Source organism: Panthera tigris, chromosome D1 (genome assembly GCF_018350195.1).
Source record: "Panthera tigris isolate Pti1 chromosome D1, P.tigris_Pti1_mat1.1, whole genome shotgun sequence".
Taxonomy (NCBI): Eukaryota; Metazoa; Chordata; class Mammalia; order Carnivora; family Felidae; genus Panthera; species Panthera tigris.
The window spans coordinates 107,527,157-107,545,564 of record NC_056669.1 but is presented as its reverse complement, the minus strand read 5'-3'; the positions used below and the strand labels follow the sequence as shown (position 1 = coordinate 107,545,564).

The 18,408-nt window shown below is 47.5% G+C and overlaps 1 protein-coding gene across 3 annotated transcripts in view; it reads right to left on the bottom strand.

Annotated features, from left to right (window-relative positions):
• The window catches only part of POLA2 (DNA polymerase alpha 2, accessory subunit), a 28,522-nt gene extending 21,700 nt beyond the window's left edge, over window positions 1-6,822 (bottom strand). The window contains exons 1-4 of one of the 3 annotated variants that reach the window (XM_042958155.1): window positions 5,975-6,822; window positions 2,846-2,970; window positions 2,266-2,357; window positions 1,614-1,671 (exon numbers count right to left, since the gene is read on the bottom strand). In XM_042958155.1, coding sequence (XP_042814089.1) covers window positions 1,614-1,671; window positions 2,266-2,357; window positions 2,846-2,970; window positions 5,975-6,053 — 354 coding nt within the window. In that variant the 5' untranslated portion in view covers window positions 6,054-6,822. The remainder of the gene's footprint in view (window positions 1-1,613; window positions 1,672-2,265; window positions 2,358-2,845; window positions 2,971-5,974) is intronic. The other 2 variants (XM_042958154.1, XM_042958153.1) reach the window with 2 other exon arrangements.
• Window positions 6,823-18,408: the final 11,586 nt, after the last annotated feature.

Here is an 18,408-nt window from a genome sequence, read left to right as displayed (position 1 = left end):
CCCGCTGGGTCCCGCAATTCTGGCTGATCCTACGCAGGGAGCCGAGGCAACCGTGCTCATCCAGAAGAGCTGTCCTTCAACAACTACCAATGTGCCAGGCTCTGGGCAAACAGCAGCGAACAAAGCAACGTCTCTGCAGGGAGCTTCCGTTCTAAGGGAGGGAGGCAGACTAAAACAAAGGAGTAAATATAGAACAGGTCTCATGGCAATGGGTTCCACAGAGAAGAATAGAGCAAGAGAAGAAAACGGGGGAGGGAAGGAGGAGGGGGCTTTGCTCTCGCAGGCAGAGCCGTTGCCTCAGGCAGGGGGCATAGGAGATGGACACGTGCGATGTGTCTCAAGAACAGCAAGACCACCAGAGTGGGGAGGAGGGTGGGAAGACAAGGGAGTGGGGCCAACTCCGGACAGACGCTCACACACCTTCTGAACGTTATCGGGGACGATGGCAGAGCCAGGGGAGAGCCGAGAGCAGGAAAAACCTAGTCCGACTTGCATCCGAAAGGGGCACGGAGCACCGACTGTTGTGTGAATTGCTTGGAGGCGGACAGAGTGAAAGCAGCCAGGACGGGAAGCCATCCCACTCACTCAGGAGACGCCGGTGCTGCAGGCCTGGTGGTGACAGGTCCTGGCGGACAGGGCTCGGAGAGGACCCGGATTCTGGAAGGAGGGCCGACGGGACTGGTGGAGGAGTTGGATGTGGGGTGTGAGAGAGAAGGAAGACTGGGGGAGGTCTCCAGGGTTCCTGGCCCGAACGAACGCAAGAGCGGAGGTACCTTTTAGCAAGGTGTGGGCTCCCGGACAAGCCCATCTCTAGGGGGACGGTCAAGTGCTGATTTCAGATCTCTTCAATTTTAGGCTAAGGGAAGTCGCAGGAGGTTCACACAGTATGTGGTGTGTGCCTGTTTTGTGTCAGCACCTCCACGGGGCACGTTTTTAGCTTTCTTGCTCGCCACAGGCACACCTGAGCTACTCACCTTCCTTCTCACGGGGTAACTTGCTTTGAAACATTAAGGCTTGCTCCGTGCTTATGAATTTCTACACATTTTAAGCTTCTTGAGGGCAGAGCCCAGCCATGCTCGTTTCATTCACCACTGTTCACCCAGGGTCTCGTACAGTGCCTGGCGCTCAGCAGCTGCTCAGTCAATGAACAAAAGCATCCCGATTGTATAGCTGAGGAAACCGCGGCTCAGATGAAACAACTCACCCCAGGTCACCTAGGTCTTTTGACTCAGGCTTGGAGGGCAACACTATTCCACTTATCCTATCCTACCTCTTAGGCTGGGATCCAACACCAGAACTGCATTATTCCATTGCAGGACTTCTGCCTGATACAACACTGTAACTTTTACAGAGAGTAATTATGGAGAGACTGTATTTGTAAACATTTTATGATATGCTAACTGAAAAAAAAAAAAAAAAAGCAGGGTAGCTTCATGGTCACAAGGACTGCTGTTATGTAAGCGCATCTATGCCTGTGATGGGAAAGGCAGACGTGGCAGGATCCTTTCCCTTAGAACTTCAAATGTTGCGATAACGTTTTAATGTTTCTAGAATAAAGACAAAAAAAAAAAAAAATGCTACTTGTAGAAAGCATTTCCAAACACTATACTCACCTTAGAGGGTGTGGTGTAAGAGTTCAAGAGGGTCTCTTCTTCTTCCTCCACTTCAATTCTAAAAAAAGTGTTTAAGGAAAACAACCAAAATCGAAGGTGATGGTTGATTAGATAAGAAATCTAAATAGTAGGTACTTAAAAAATTTTTTTTTTTATTTTAGAGAGACAGCCAGTGGAGGAGAGGGGCAGAGGGGGAGAGAGAGAGAGAAAATCCCAAACTGGTTCCATGCTCAATGCAGAGTCTGACGCGGTGCTTGATCCCACAACCCTGGGATCATAACCTGAACCAAGTAAGAGTCGGATGCTCAACCAACTGAGCCGCCCAGACGCCCCAGTACGTACTTTTTATTATTTGTTTTTATTTTATTAAGTTTATTCATTTATTATTTCTGAGAGAGAGAGAGAGAGAGCGCGCGCACGTGCACACATATACACAAGTCGGGGAGGGGCAAAGAGAGAGAGAGGCAGACACAGAATCCGATGCAGGGCTCGAACCCACAAACCAACAAACCGCGAGATCATGACCCGAGCTGAAGTCGGATGCTCAACTGACTGGGCCCCCCAGGTGCCCCTACTATTTGTTTCAAAATTACACAAATTATGAAACACAGCATGTGGCTTTCATGCAAAGACCTTGGGCAGAAAAGGATACAGTTCTTGTATGGAAACAATGTCTCTAGCTCCTGCGTGCCCACCATCCCCGGAGGCTCTGTGCGAGGCTTTGGGCAATCTTTTGCTCAGACACTGAGGAATAAAAGATAATGAATATATATTATTGTGTAGTGGAGTAACAGAGAAAGTGTTTTTCACAGCCGTGAAGTAGGCATTCAAAATGTAATTGCATATATCTAAAATTCCTCAAAGTAAGAATTAAGAGGATGCATGATAGACTAAAAAGGAACAGTTATCCTGTGACTGTTTGTTTCTAAGAACTTAATTCTAATAACAAAACCAATGGTCTGAAGACCTACCACCCGACATACAGTTTTAGGTGATTTATACCCACTCTCATGTAATTGTTACAATAACCGTAAAAAATATGGGTGATTAGAACCACTAACAGAAGAGGAAACGGAGGCCCAGAAACACGTTCTATAGTTTGCCCAAGAGCACATCGGGACCAGAATCCAGACCTGATTCTACAGCCTGTGCTTCTCAATACATCACAACGCCTTCCCTCAAGAGCAAAAATAGAGAATTTCAGGATTAGTTTCCTTACATTTTGTTCTTACCTCATGCTCAAAAGAGCTCAGGATCTCCGAGGTCAGGTGAACGTTATCTATGCTGGTGCAGAAGGCTATAAGCTCAGTGGCCATTTTCTCTTCATTCTGTCCATACAGAATGCACAGCTCTACCACTGTAGGAAGGAAAACTGGATGAGTAAGAACTCAGTTCATTGCTTGCAGCCTTCCCCTTGAAAAGTGAAAATAATCCTCTATTTATTCAATCAATATTTATTCAGCACCCACTAGGGCCAGGCACTGTTCCAGGCATGAGACTACAGCAGTGAACAAAACAGAAGAATCCTGGTCTCCACGAAGCTTACTGTAGGGAGACAGAAAACAAATAAGTAAAAATCTGTAGGATGTTAGACGGTTACGCGTGCTGTGTAGAAAAATAAAGCCGGGGAAGGGATCAGGGGTTGGTATTTTTCAACACAACGATTAGAGCAGGCTTCAGTGAGTGAAGACCGGAAGTGAGGCGTGCAGTATTCAGGGAAAGAGCTTTCAAGCAAAGATCCCGAGGTAGAAGCAAGACCAGCAAGGCCGCTATGGCTGGAACATAGGGAGGAAGGAGACAAAAGATGAGCCGAAGGGTCAAGAAGGTGCAGATTGCCGGCCATTGTAATTACCCTGGTTAACACTCTGAGTAACTTGGAAAATCACTAGAGTCTGGACAGAACAGGATCACTCTGGATGCTGTGTTAAGCATAGACTAAAGGGGACAAGGGCAGATTCAGAAGGACCAATTAAGATAATCATGGCAGGGTGCCTGGGTGGCTCAGCTGGTTAAGCGTCTGACTCTTGATTTAGGCTCAGGTCACCATCTCACGGTCATGAGATCGAGCCCCACATGGGGCTGTGCGCGGAGCGTGGAGCCTGCTGAAGACTCATTCTGTCTCTCTCTCTCAAAAAAAGAGAGAGGGACAGAGAGACAGAGAGAGAGAGAATTATGGCAAAATGCAGGTGAGAGGTGATGGTGGCTGGGATCAAGGTGGTGGCAGCGGAGGTGGGGAAGAAGTGGTTGGGCTCTAGATGGGAAGCATCCTGAGCGTAAGGCCAGTGGGACTCGCTGATGTGAAGCAAAAAAGGAGTCAAGGGTGAGGCTGTTTTCAGCCTGAGCCCCTGGAAGGGTGAGGAAGACAGCAGAGGAAGTACCGTGAGGACATACAGGAGCTTGGTTTTTAGACACATAAAATTTGAGATGTCAATTAAATATTCAGCTGGCAGTAGGATGGACCAGCCTGCAGTTCTGCAAGAGGTCTGGGCTAAGATGTACACCTGGGAATCACGAGCAACACATGGGATGAAAAACCACGAGACCGGCTGAGATGACTAAGGGGCTCGTCTGGGGCTCAGGACGAGCTGAGAAGTGGTGACAACCAAGGTAAGAAAACAACCAGGTGTAGTGTCTGAGAAGCGAAGAGAAAAACGTGTTTCCAAGAGGACACGACCGTCAAATGCTGCTAATTTGAGACGAGGACTGAAAACTCACCCGACTTTAGCTAGGTGAAGGTCACTGGTGACCTTGAGAGGAACAGTTTCAGCAAAGTGCTGGGGATGAAAAAGCTTCCTGAAATGGGCTGAGGGAGGAAAAAACTGAAGACAGCAAATATAGACAACCCTTTCGAGGAGGTTTGGTGTCATTGGGGAGGAGAGAATTGGAATGGGGGGGGGGGGTGTCAATAGAATGTTTTAAAAGAGGAGCAAGGGGAGCCTGAGTGGCTCAGTCAGTAGAGCATCGCACTCTTGTTTTCCGCTGAGGTCATATCTTGTGGCTCATGAGTTTTGAGCCTCGCATCAGGCTCCGTGCTGACAGTGTAGACAGAGCCTGCTTGGGATTCTACCTCCCTTGCTCTCTTCCCCTCCCCTGCTCACACTCTCTCTCTCAAAACAAATAAATAAACATTAAAAAAAAAAGGGGGGGGGAGCGAGAACCACATTTCTATGCTATTAGGGGAAAAAGCTCTCAGAGCGAGAAAAAGGGAAAATATAAAGAGTTTAGAATTACTGGGGTGATGTTCTTAAGGTGAGAAAGAATGGGATTTAGGACTCAAGTGGAGGGTCTGGATTTTGCTAGGAACATGGAGAATTTATTCATTAAAATAGGACGGAAGGAGAGGTAGGTGGGAAGAAGGAGCGGTGGCAACTTACGGAAGTTTTCCAATTCTATTTCCTTGGTGAAACAAGAAGTTCATCAGCTTTTGAGTGGGACAGAAAGATGTCAAAGGAGGAGAAGGTGGCAAACAGCCATCCAGGACACGCAGAGGGGAACAGATCAGGGAAATATGGTCTGACCGGCAATGTTAGAGTGCCAGTGAGGTTAGTGATTATGAATTGAAAGCCTAGCGTGCCAACGTCACTACCAAAGTAGTTCTGGGAAATGGAAGCAACAGGAATTTTGGAGAAGAACGCACTGGGCATACGAACGTGGACTATTCTGGTATCTCACGTTAAGTCAACATGTTTGCATCCTGGTTTTATGTATGAAAAACTCCTCCTGGCCCAGAGCCTGACCAATAACAGGGAGCACTGGACCGGAGGAGAGGGGACTGGGGTTCAGGGACCAGCTCAGGCTGTCTCTCCCTCTGTAAACAGCTGACAAGCTCCCCACAGTTCCTACCAAAGCTCAAATTCAATTCTGGAAAAACCCACCTCAAGGGAGGCATATTAGCACAGACCACCAGCGGCTTTGATGGGAAACGACGGATCAGCAGAAATTTAAAGAGGAGGCTGGAAAGGGAGGAGCCAGGAATAAAAAGCCAGATTGCAACCCACCCCCCCCACCCCCCAATCTCTTGCTCTGTTATGGAGGCTTAAATAATTTCCCAGCTCTTGCCACCGGGCCTAGTCTGAACCTGGCATGTCCCAAGTGCACCCTTTCGAAACTGCGTTGATTTAAAGTGGTGCTTCGTATTTTTATTTTTGAGTTGGGATCCAAGAGCACGCTGCAAACATTTCAAAGTCCCCACATCCCAAATCTCAACACCTGGATTCACTCTTCACCTCCCAACGACCAAGAGGTCCGATCTAGGGGAGGTGGGGCTTGGAATTGGTCCCCCTCTGGGTTCTACGTGACCGGGAACACGGAGCGCGAGCGCGGACCTCCGCTGGGGTCCGGGGCGGAGGCGAGGGACTCACATTTCTCAGCCAGAGCCTCGTCGCAATCCACGTCAAAGATCTGCAACTCCTCCACCAGGCGCTGGGCCGACACGCTCATGGTGACCCAGGGGACGGCCGGGGGTCCGGCCCACCGACCTCGGACCGGAGTCTAAGGAACCCGCGGCGTGGAGATCGAGGGGCAGGACGAGCTTCCCCTGATCCTTTCACCCTTCGGGAGACCGAGACGGAAGGGGGCCAAACAGCCCGAGCCCTCAGGCGGTCAGAAGGTCCCAGGCGTCAGTCACGGAGGAGCGCCTTATTTTAATTGGGAGAAGCCCCAAACACCCGAAGGGAGGAAGCAGAAATCTCGTTAACTCGCTCTTCTGGAGAGAACGTCCTGCTTCCTTTTTAAAAGCTACGGCGGAGCATCTCGAGGACTGGAGCAAAACGGAGCAATCAAGGAAAACCCGCCAAATGGTGTGCGCGGAGCGCGCATGCGCGAGGCCCGGTTCAACCCCACCCCTTCCCTTCTGCTTCCTTCTTCACCTTCCCAGTCGCCGCGCGCGCTCGCGCGTCTGAGGGCGCGTGCGCACAAACGCCAACGCGCCTGCCCGCGCGCTCGCGTCCGGGCCCCGCGGGCGGCGGACCCTGTGGCGGCTGCGCGCTTGCCTCTCGAAAGGCGCGAAAGCTGGGCTCCGGCGCGCGGTGTCCTTGACTCCCCGGATCGAAATCGCGTCCCCGTGCCAGCCGCGGTTGCTGCATTTCGGGCACCGCCCGCTGGGCGAAGCTCGGTGACGAAAGTTCGTCACCCTTTTGTCTCGTGCCTTGGCGCGCAGGCGCTGTTGTGTATACGCCCGCCAGCCTCCCAGACCTGTGCCCCGCGCGCGGGAGAGGGAGGGCAGGTCTTTCCTTCTCTGTCCCCGTCTTCGACCCTGCAGTCGGTGTGCTGTCGCTTATCTTAAGAGGGTGATTTCTTTGGGGAATCTGGTTGGTTGTCAATGGTTGTCAGCTTGGTCCCAGCCATAGCGCTAGGTCTGTTTTCTCAATCTGGGGCATTTTGGTGGAGGATGGAGGGAATGGTGACAAGTGCCTTCAGTTTTTGAGCACGTTGGGTTTGGGTGCCTTTGGGTTTCTGAGTAGAAGTTTCCAGTGGGCGACCGAAAGCTTAAGGGTGAGGGTGGGTCACTGAGGGGAAGAGTGTGGAGGTAAAATGAGGAGGTGGTCTTCCCCCTGAAATAGCTAAGTCTTTGAGCCGGGAAGTCTATTGGCTCAGCTTAGGTCAAGAACCTTAGACATTATACTCCCCTGATGGAGCGCTGGGCTTTCTAGAAATGTTCGTGTAATATACATCAGCCCTAAAGATGTTCATTTGCTTTTAACTCCGCATGTCTTATCCTAAGAAAACCAGCCAAGATCCAGACAAAGTTTTATGTACAAAGATGTTTGTGGTAGCCTTATTTACGATATAAAAAATGGAAAAGGTTCCAACATACAAAGGTAGAGGCTGATTAAGAAAGTATGGGTTTTACCAACACAGTGATTCTCAAGACTGCCAAAGAGGCCAAAGGCTTCTAGGGGTCACCTCAAGGAATGAGCTGAGGCAGGGCCAGGCAGAGCCAGAGCCCCCTGTCTTAGCCTCAGCCAGGCAATGTAGAGCAGTCAAGGGCAGGAAGGAGAGGGAAAACCCTTACTCTCTCTCCCCTAAGGCCTCGTGCTGGTGGGTACCAAGGGCAGGCCCACCTGGGTACCAACAATAAAGGGTGTAATCGTTTTCTCTTGTTATGTAATAATTTATCACAAATCTAGCAGCTTAAAACATCCATTTAGTAGCCCAAGCGTCTGCGGATCTGAAGTCTGGGCATAGCATGTCTCTGTTCTCTGCTCTGTGAGGCTGAAATCAAGGTGTTGGCCAAGCTGGATTCCTTTCTAGGGGTTTCTTCACCAGTCAGAGAAACTCTGTTTTTAAAGGGCTTGTTAAGTCAAGTCCACCCAGATCATTTCCCTCTCTTAAGGCCAAATGACTTGGGACTGTAATTACATCTACAAAATAACTTTACAGTAGTGCCTAGGTTAGTGTGAAGAGGGTGCTGTCCTTACATGAAAAGATATTGACTCCGTAGAGCCCAAGAAAGAAAAATAAAGAGCAAAGGAGGAAGTTATTGCATGTTTGTATCTATTTTGAAATATGTAAGGCCTTTGATGTTGGGTATAGTTTCATTTTGTGATAAAAATAAATGCTAAAAATAATGTAGTATGAAAGAGGAGGAGTTAGATCATCTGCTGTGGGTGTTAAAAAATAGACTAGGTATGACACCAGCTCTCCTCCCTTCTTTCAGTCGTTTCCTGAATTATTAATTGCTTGTTATTATCTGGAGGCGGAGGATGGGGCTGATTGTCAAAAGACTGGCTCTGGTGTTTTATAGAAAACTTTCAAGAGCATGTCCATACTCTCTCTAGAATGGGGGGTTATTTGTCGCATATTGTGCTCAGATAACAGGAAAAATCTCATTCCACATCCTATTATAAATGCTTAGTGGCCATTTGGATTTCCTTTTTGCCATCTTCATCCTTTGCAAGATGCACTGGTTCCAGATCGGAAGTCAGTCACTGGTTCCGAAGGGAAGTCAGATTCTCAACTGACTGAGCCACCCAGGTGCCCCTCCCCTTCTTTTCAAATATTGGTGCCAATACTTTTCCTGTCTCAGTGCATCAATCTAAACCTTGAAATCACGGTTGAATCACAATGGACATCTAGCCTTTTTCCTGTTTCTGAGGGCAGTGGGTTCGGCATGGCCTCATGTGGTTGAATGGTTGTTACTGGTTTTGTTAAGAATACATTATCGGGGCGCCTGGGTGGCTCAGTTGGTTAAGCGACCGACTTCAGCTCAGGTCATGATCTCGCAGTTTGTGAGTTCGAGCCCCGCGTCGGGCTCTGTGCTGATGGCTCAGAGCCTGGAGCCTGCTTCAGATTCTGTGTCTCCCCCTCTCTCTACCCCTCCCCTGCTCACGCTCTGTGTCTCTCTATCTCTCAATAATAAATAAACGTTAACAAATTTAGAAAAAAAAAAAAAGAATACATTATCAGTGTTTAGTTATTTTCTTCCAGTTCTGTTTTACTTAGAGTTTATTAGGAATGGCTGCTAAATTGTACCCAACACCGCGAGAGAACAGTTTCCTCTTTTAACTCATGGATGTAATGAAGTGTGTCACTTACCACTTTTCTGATAATAAAACAAATGTTTGGGGTGCCTGCGTAGCTCAGTTAGTTAAACGTCTAACTCTTGATTTTGGCTCAGGCCAAGATTTTACCCACATCAGGCTCTACACTGATGGCTCAGAGCCTGCTTGGGGTTCTCTCTCTCCCTCTCTCTGCCCCTCTCCCACTCATGTATGCGCAAGTGCACACTTTCTCTCTCTCTCTCTCTCTCTCTCTCTCTCAAAATAAATAAACATTGTAAAAAATGCACTTTAAAAGATCATGTATTAAAAATGTTTGTGCATCAAAGAGCACTATCAAGAAAGTGAAAAGATAATTCACAGGATAAGAGAAAATATTTGCAAATCATATATGTGATAAGGGTCTAGTATATGGAATTATAAAGAATTCTTACAACTCAACAACAAAAAGACAACCTGGGGCGCCTGGGTGGCTCAGTCCGTTAAGCGTCCGACTTCAGCTCAGGTTGTGATTTCACGGTTAGTGGGTTCAAGCCCCACATCAGGCTCTGTGCTGACGGCTCAGAGCCTGGAGTCTGCTTCCGATTCGGTGTCTCCCTCTCTCTCTGTTCCTTCCCCATTCGCACTCTGTCTCTGTCTGTCTCTCAAAAATAAATGTTAGGGAAAAAAAGACAATCCAATTTAGAGGTGACAAAGGACTTGAATAGACATTTCCCCAAAGACGATATACAAATAGCCAAGAAGCACATGAAAACATGCTTAACCTCCTCAGTTATTTGGAAGATGCAAATCCTATCTCTTCACACCCACTAGGAAGACTATAATAAAAGAGAGAAGCAATAAGAAAATATCGTTGAGGACGTGAAGAAATTAGAACCCTCAAACACGCTGGTGAGAATGCAAAATGGTGCAGCCACTGTGAAAAAAAAAAATAGTCTGGTGGCTCCTCACACAGGTAAACACAGAATTACCATAGGATTCAGCAATTCCACTCCTAGGTATATATCCAAGAGAATTGGAGGCGTTGAAACATATAAGAACGTTTACAAGAATGTTTACAGTGACACTGTTTATGATACCCCAAATAGGAACAACCCAAATACCCATCAACTGTTAATGGATAAAGAAAATATGGTATATCCATACAACGGGGTGTTATTCAGTCACAAAAGGGAATAAAGTTACTGACACATGCCACAACATAGGTGACCCCTGAAAGCATTATGTTAAGTGGAAGAAGATACGAACAAAAGGCCACACAGTATATGATTCTGTTTACGTAAAACGCCCAGAAGAGGCAACAGCGTGGAACCGGAGAACAGATTAGCGGTTGCCGGGAGCTGGGGGAGGGAAGAATGCGGAGTGACTGCTAACGGGTATAGGGTTTCTTTCCTTTTAGGGTGATGAAAATGTTCTACAATTTGATGGTGGTGATGGCTGCACAACAGTGTGAATATGTAACACTGTGGATGTGTTAAAAACCACCGAATGGTACAATTAGAAAACTTTTTTTAATCTTTATTTATTTTAGAGAGGGAACCAGAGAGACAGAATGCAAGTGGGGGAGGAACGGAGAGAGAGGGAGACACAGCATCCGAAGCAGGCTCCAGGCTCTGAGCTGTCAGCACAGAGCCGGACACGGGGCTCGAACTCACGAACCACGAGTTCGTGACCTGAGCGGAAGCCAGATGATGAATCGACTGAGCCACCTAGGCGCCCCTGAATTGTACAATTTTAAAGGGTAAATTATCTCAAGAAAACTTTTATTTTTAACAGGGTTATGTGTGTTATAAGCAACACTAGTATAAATGCTCATTATTTTCTTTAATATGAGATCCTATATCATCAATTTAATTCCTGTTAAGCTGTGAATAAACCTTATTATCCTGAAGGGCTGGGGTGGAAGTGCCTGTCATTAGTTTTCTCGAGTGTCTTGTCATCTCAAAGGGGCCGCATGGTGGGAATAAAATATAAACAATGTCTCAAGCAGCCACGTGCTAAAACTCTGTGGATGAAAACCCAGGCCGCCTAGCCTACGGTGTAGAGAAGGGCATTTGTTCTCCATGTTTATGAGTCTCTTCTGTTTTGTCCCCCTCCCTGTTTTTATATTCTTTTTGTTTCCCTTCCCTTATGTTCATCTGTTTTGTCTCTTAAAGTCATCATATGAGTGAAGTCATATGATATTTGTCTTTGACTAATTTCCCTTAGCCTAATACCCTCCAGTCCCATCCACGTAGTTGCAAATGGCAAGGTTTCATTCTCTTTGATTGCCGAGTAATACTCCCTTGTATAGATATACCACATCTTTATCCATTCATCCATCGATGGACATTTGGCCTCTTTCCATACTTTGGCCATTGTCGATAGCGCTGCTATAAACATGGGGGTGCATGTGTCCCTTCGAAACAGCACACAGGTATCCCGCGGATAAATACCTCGTAGTGCCATTGCTGGGTCGTAGGGTAGTTCTACTTTTAGTTTTTTTGAGGAACCTCCATACTTTTTTCCAGAGTGGCTGCACCAGCTTGCATTCCCCTATGTCACGTATATTTGTACCTTAGCAAGGGCAGATGCAAAGTAGGAATCAGATGGAACATTAGGGTTGAGATTTCATCTTTGGAAACTGCACACTGAATAAAGGGTGGCTTTGAGAGAGTTGAGTCAAAGAGCGGCAGTATATATAAATATATAATATTTATAATATAACATAATAGCATATATGTGTGTTAGATCATACATCTATATATGATCAGTAATAGATCATCACACCCCTGCTCCAAGGATGCCAAAGGGAAATTTTAAAGGGCTTGAGGGAAGCGCAAAGACAGGACAGAAACACTTCGAACTGTCACGTGATAATGAGATGCTACAACCTAATCTCAGGAGAAGAAATGTTACCTCCTGAGTCGAGTGAGAAAGGACTTATTTCACTCTTTACATTTAATTCATTTTACACTTTCATTTTTTCCATTTATTTTTTTTTATCACAGTAAAGGCATATAACGTACAACTTACCATCTTAACCATTTTTAAGCATACCGGTCATCAGCGTTCTCTTTTCTTTACTTCGGACACTAATGTTGCCCGGAGGCATTGCTCGACACCTTAGGCACGGCGCCACCAGGTGGCAGCAGCGTGGCGCGATCCGGGATCGCTATTCAAACCGTCCTGCCCAGATTTCCCCTTCCGTAGCGATGTGAAGCTAGGGCTTTCAGGTCCCCAGCCTTGAGCCAACGAACTACCGTTTCCCGAGTTCCTATCCTGTCTGAGGCATTGGATTTGATCTGTGGTGGAGAGGGAGATGGGTTACAAAGACAGTAAGCCCCCCCACCCCCCACCTTTACTCACCCTTTGTTCTTCCTTCTACAGCCTACAGGTCTGTCTGCCACAGGACTTTCATCCCCCGGGTGGCGCCCACCTTTGCAGAGCTAACTCCACTTCTTGGTTGCCTGAACCAAGGAAACAAGAAGCTGGAAGTTGCAGGCATTTGCTTGGGGTCCCGCAGCCAGTAGAGATCCCAACCTAGAGTGGATGCAGATTTGCACTCTCTCCATTCAGGTTGGCTTTGAGCCCTTGGTGACCTTGGGCAGGTTACTTGATCTCTGTGCACTGCAGCTTCCTAGTTTGTCAAATGAGTATAAAACCACAAGGAAGGGCTGTTGGGCTCCAGGGCAGCTGTGAAATGAAATGAGTTGATGCAGGTGAAGCCTCTAGGCCCTGGAGTGTTGGATAGAGACCCACCAAAGAACGTAAATGATCTCACTAATAATGTTTTATAGGGGCACCTGGGTGGCTCAGTTGGTTAAGCGACCGTCTCTTGATTTTGGCTCAGGTCATGATCTCACAGTTTGTGAGGCTGAGCCCCGTGTCAGTTGAGCAGGCTGACAGCACAGAGCCCGCTTGGGATTCTCTCTCTCCTTCTCTCTCTGCCCCTCCTCCCCTCAAAATAAATAAACTTAAAAAAAAATAAAATAAAAGCCAACATACAAAGCGATACAACAATGATATTACTCTTCTCCTTGATTTCTGTGCTCCAGCCCCAATGGCCTTGCTTCCACGACCGAGCCAAGCTTCCTCCTGCCACAGGACTCTTGCACATTCCCTTCCCGTTGGTTGGGTGTCTCTTTCCCCCTCTCATTGCTTGGTAGCCTCCATTCTTTTTTCAGATCACAGACGAACTGGAAACTATCCCCAATCCACCTGACCGAGTAAATTTTCCTCCATTATACCCTCACATAACTCTTATCCTAATGGAAATTTTATATTATTTTTGTTTTATTTACTTACCTATTTACTTTACAGAGAGAGCTTGAGCAGGGGAGAGGTGCAGAGGGAGAGAGAGAGAGAGAATCTCAGGCTCCGTGCTGAGGGCAGAGCCCGATGCAGGGCTCAGTCCCATGACCTTGGGATCATGACCGGAGCTGAAATCAAGAGACAGATGCTCAACCAACTGATCCACCCAGGTGCCCCAGGAAATTTTATATTATTTTTGACCCCATGCTAAAGGGTGGGAACCCTGCCTATGTATTCACAGTTGTGTTTCAGTGCATGGAATGTGAGAAGTGTTCAGTATTTCAGTAAGTATTAGTTGAATAAATGTTACTTCCTGTAATCTTCAGAATAGCCCTGTGAGATACACACTTTTATTTTCATTTTCCAGATGAGGAAACTGAGGCTAAATGACTTACCTAAGGTCATATAGCCAGAAACTGAACTCACCTCCAGCTGACTATACAGACACATCATCTATCCCTCTGTTATTTGGCAAAGGCCCAAACGTCTTTCTGAGTTTGTCTACGTTTTTTTACTTCCTTTTATATAACCTGACATTTTCCTGGGATTCTCTTGAGTCAACCAGCCTCAAGTAATTATTGCTGTGACATTTTAAGAAGTGTCAGTACATTGCACATGATCAGAATCAGGCTAGGTGAACTGCTTTCCTCCTACTATAGAACAGCTTCCTGTTTAGTGATTAAGCAGAACCACTGAGTACAGTTGTGCAGGCGGTTCACTGAGCAAGCGCACCTGACCAAATGGGTGGGAATGAGGTGGTGAAATTAAGCCTGGGTTCTGCTGGCCAAGCTGTGCATCTTGCCGTGAAGCTGTATCACCCCAGGGTGGGGAGGGGATTGGGACTCTTTCCAGCTTGTGCAAAGGCACCCTTCACTCACCAAGCTGGTTGCTCAGGGAGCTGCCTCTGCCCAGAGGGGAGTGTCTTTCCCAAGGTCACTCAAGGGTGGGGTGTGGTCTAGATGGCCCTGGATTTATGTTTAGCCCACCTGCGTGTTTTAACTGAATGAAGCATGCTCTGCTGTAGCAATTTCAGAAGAAAAGGGTCCTTGTGTATTTGGGGAGTATCGTGTATGAACGGGAAAAGATGGAAAGGGCATCAGTTGTTCTCTTTCCCAGTCCAGCCTTCAGGGTGGGTGGCTCTCACCGGCTGGACATTCTTCTTTAGGGCGTCGTGTTAACTGTCCTTCCAGAACCAGGGCTAGACTGAGCCTAAGTGCTCACCCTAACAGGCGGGCTGTTGTTGGCCCAGACGCTCTAGCTTTCTCGGGATGGACAGTCTGACAAGTTTTAAGAACTTCAAATATTCGGGGCGCCCCAGTGGTTCAGTCGGTTCAGCGTCTGACTCGTGGTTTCTGCTCAGGTCATGATCTCACAGTTAGTGAGTTGGAGCCCCGCGTCGGACTCCATGCTGGCGGTATGGAGCCTACTTGGGATGCTCTCTGTCCCTCTCTCTCTCTCTCTCTCTCTGCCCCTCCCCCACTCACTCTCTGTCTCTCAAAACATAAACTTCAAAAAAAGTTAAAAAGTTTCAAAAAAAAAGAAATTCAAATATTCTTCTGGCTCATCCTGGGAAAAGAATAAATTTTCAGGAAGACGAGATGGTGCGCAAGGTGAGCCCGGGAGACGGAGCTCTCAAGGACGCAAATTTTTTCTGTTTCCTTTTTTAGAATTAGCTGATTTTTTATTACTGAAAAAAGCAAATACCCTGAATGTACACACGTAGCTAGCAAGTGGCCACGCAGCTATGGTGCATTTTCAGCTCCATTTACGTGGAATTAAAGCTACGGTTTTCATACCTTGTCCTACTTTTGGTAGACAGCAATATTCAACTCGTCCTCACAGTCAGAATGAGCTTACTCTGACATCGTATTTTTCGTAATTATCAGACTGACTCTGACCATCTGCTCTTTCACGATTCCGTACCTTGTTTTCTTGTCTAATGTATTTCAATAGTTATATCTCCTCTCCTAATCAGGAAAAAAAAAAAAAAAAGTAGAATTCGGAGCCCTTTTCAGATAAAAGCTGACATTTAGCTATTTCCACTTCTGTGTGTAAGATTTAAGTCTCTCTTTATGTTCTGATGTCACTCGGTCACTTTTTAAACATCAAAAATATGCTGCCTGGCTTGCCGAGAAGTAGTGGTTATCGTGTTTGGCGCGTTGAGTGAAGAATGATCATAGCAAGTTTGCTGATTGAATTTACTTTCAAACATTGAAAATTTTGCTTCAGGGCCGCCTGGCTGGCTCAGTCGGTTAAGCGTCCGACTTCGGTTCGGGTCACGGTCACTGATCTCGAAGTTTGTGAGTTCGAGACCCGAGTCGGGCTGTGTGCCGACAGCTCGGAGCCCGGAGCCTGCTTCGGATTCTGTGTCTCCCCCCCCCCCTCTCTCTGCTCCTCCCCCACCCACGTTCTGGCTCTCTCTGTCTCAAAAATAAACATTAAAATAATTTTTTTTATATTAAGACAAAAAAAATTTTGCTTCAAATGGACATTAAAGGAGTCTTGTCAGTTCTTAGTTTTTACCCGTTTACATGAAGTTAAGCAAAAGCTGGGGAAGAGAATAAACTGTCCACGTTCTGGTAAAACCAACTTACAACACAGAAACCTTTGTTATATGTTATCAGAGTTTCTCTGAAGAGTCACATTCCTGCGGCAAGCAAGCTTTTACCCCTTAAACGCCTGAACCCCCGGGGACCCCTGAGGCGGCTCTGTGGGTCCCCAGACCGTGCACACTTCCACTGGAGTCCCGTCCTTCCAAGAAGTTCCTCCAGTGGCTACTTTGGAGACCTTTGCAAGTTCTCTCTCCCTCTCACCTTCAATTCTCTTTCGCTTTGTTGGCGTCTCTGCCACCGCCCGTGTCTTGGAAGGGCAATAACAGATTCTTGACAGCTTGTATCTTTCTTTTTTTTTAACGTTTATTTATTTTTGAGAGAGAGAGAGAGACAGAATCCGAAGCAGGCTCCAGGCTCCGAGCTGTCGGCACACAGCCCGACGCGGGGCTCGAACCCACGAACCGTGTCTTAGTGAAGTCACATCTGCCGGCGTGGAGAGCGTATGTGGTAGGAGAGGCCGAGTAGCAGGACGGTCGTAGCTGCAGCAGTGGGCGTAGGAAGGTGACACATAAAAGTTCATTCCACCACAGGCATATTGACTGGGGTTGGAAGGGTGAGAAAAAGCAAATCCCCTTAACTGGCGAAGCTGAGGCCAGCAGAGGAGAGAAATGTTGCCCACGTGCCTGGAGCAGAGAGTGCCCTTCCTGTGGCCGGGGGTTGGGCCCATTCCCACTCATCATGCCTTCGCCGTGGGCCCCATATGGGCAGCCAGCCCCTGTTCCTTGTCTTCTCTGTGGCTGGAAGCCCCCCTGTACCCCATCTCTTCTCTTTGTTCTCTTTTTTTAATGAAAAAAAGTTTTTTCTAATGTTTATTTTTGAAGGAGAGAGAGAGACAGAGCCTGTGGGCCACCTCTTCCCTCAGTGCCCCATCCAGTCCCTCCCCATGTCTCTTCTCTTGCCAGTTCTGGCTCTTGCTCACAGATTAACGCCTCCCACGGAAAAGACTCGACTTTCTGCGGATGGGACCAGCCGCATGAGTTGAAGGGCCCAGGGCTCCTTGTTCCAAAATGATTAAGAATTTCAAGATGGCGGGGCGCCTGGGTGGCTCAGTCGGTTGAGCGTCCAACTCTTGGTTTCAGCTCAGGTCATGATCTCGCGGTGCGTGAGTTTGAGCCCTGCGTCCGGCTCTGCGCTGACAGTACAGAGCCTGGTGAAGATTCTCTCTCCCCTTCTCTCTCTGCCCCTCCCTGGCTCGCTCGTGCTCTTTCTCTCTCAAAATAAATAAATAAACTTAAAAAAAAAAAAAGGAGAATTCCCAGATGTGGCAGCAGAGCATTAAACCAAATGTGGGACCCTCCCGAGTGTGGGGACAGGTTGCACATCCTTCAGGGTGGCTGTGTTCAGTCATTCGCAGCTAAAGTCATAGCGTCCCTTTGCTTGAAGCCAGCGCTGGGCCAGGACCATGCTATTGGTCGCCCTTCTCTTGACTTGGGCCTCTCAGCTGCTGCATTTCTCCTCAATGGATCTATAGTATGATTTTGTAATTTTTTATGTTTATTTATTTATTTTTGAGGCAGAGTGTGAGCAGGAGAGGGTCAGACACACACACACACACACACACACACACACACACACACAGAATCTGAAGCAGGCTCCAGGCTCTGAGCTGTCAGCACAGAGCGCGGCATGGGGCTCGAACTCATGAACCGCAAGAACCTGACCTGAGCCGAAGTCGGACACTTAATGGACGGAGCCATCCAGGAGCCCCATCTGAATGGATCTACATTATTGATGAGGGAGCGTGGGGCAAGCTAAGGGGCAAAGCACAAGCTAGCAGCCCCCCACCCAACCCCAAGGCGGAATATGGGTGATATTCCTCGGACACTCCTGGCTACCCAAGAACAAAGGGGAGGTGTTTACGTGCTTACCACGGTAATATGGGAAACTAAGGCGAATGAAAAACTAAATTCCCTTACTGTCGGCAGCCCCCTGACAAGTCCTTGAAACGGGCAGAGTGACCTCCCTCTAGGAGCTCAGCTGCCGCAAGGATGACACTTTGCTGGGGGCAAAAGAGAACCTTAGCTCAACATTATCCCAACCTCAAGGACCCTGTAAGTTTACTTCCTTTATCTCCACTGCCCCAAGATACGTGCAGGCAATCATACCCCCGAGGTTATGGCCCCTGATATACATCTGAAGAGTCTCATGACTGGGGTTTTATTAACCAGTAAAAAGTGATGTTTCCCTAGCAACAGCTAGCCCCTAAACCTTGCTTCCAAAATACCTCGGAGACTTACTTTATCCCTGACCACCTCCCAACCTGAGGGTATATAATTAGTTACCTGTCAGCTCTTCCTGCCCACGGGTCCTGTCCCCGTGCTTGAATAAAACCACCTTTTTGTACCAAAGCCGTCTTCAAGAATTCTTTCTTGGACATCAGCTCTGGACCCC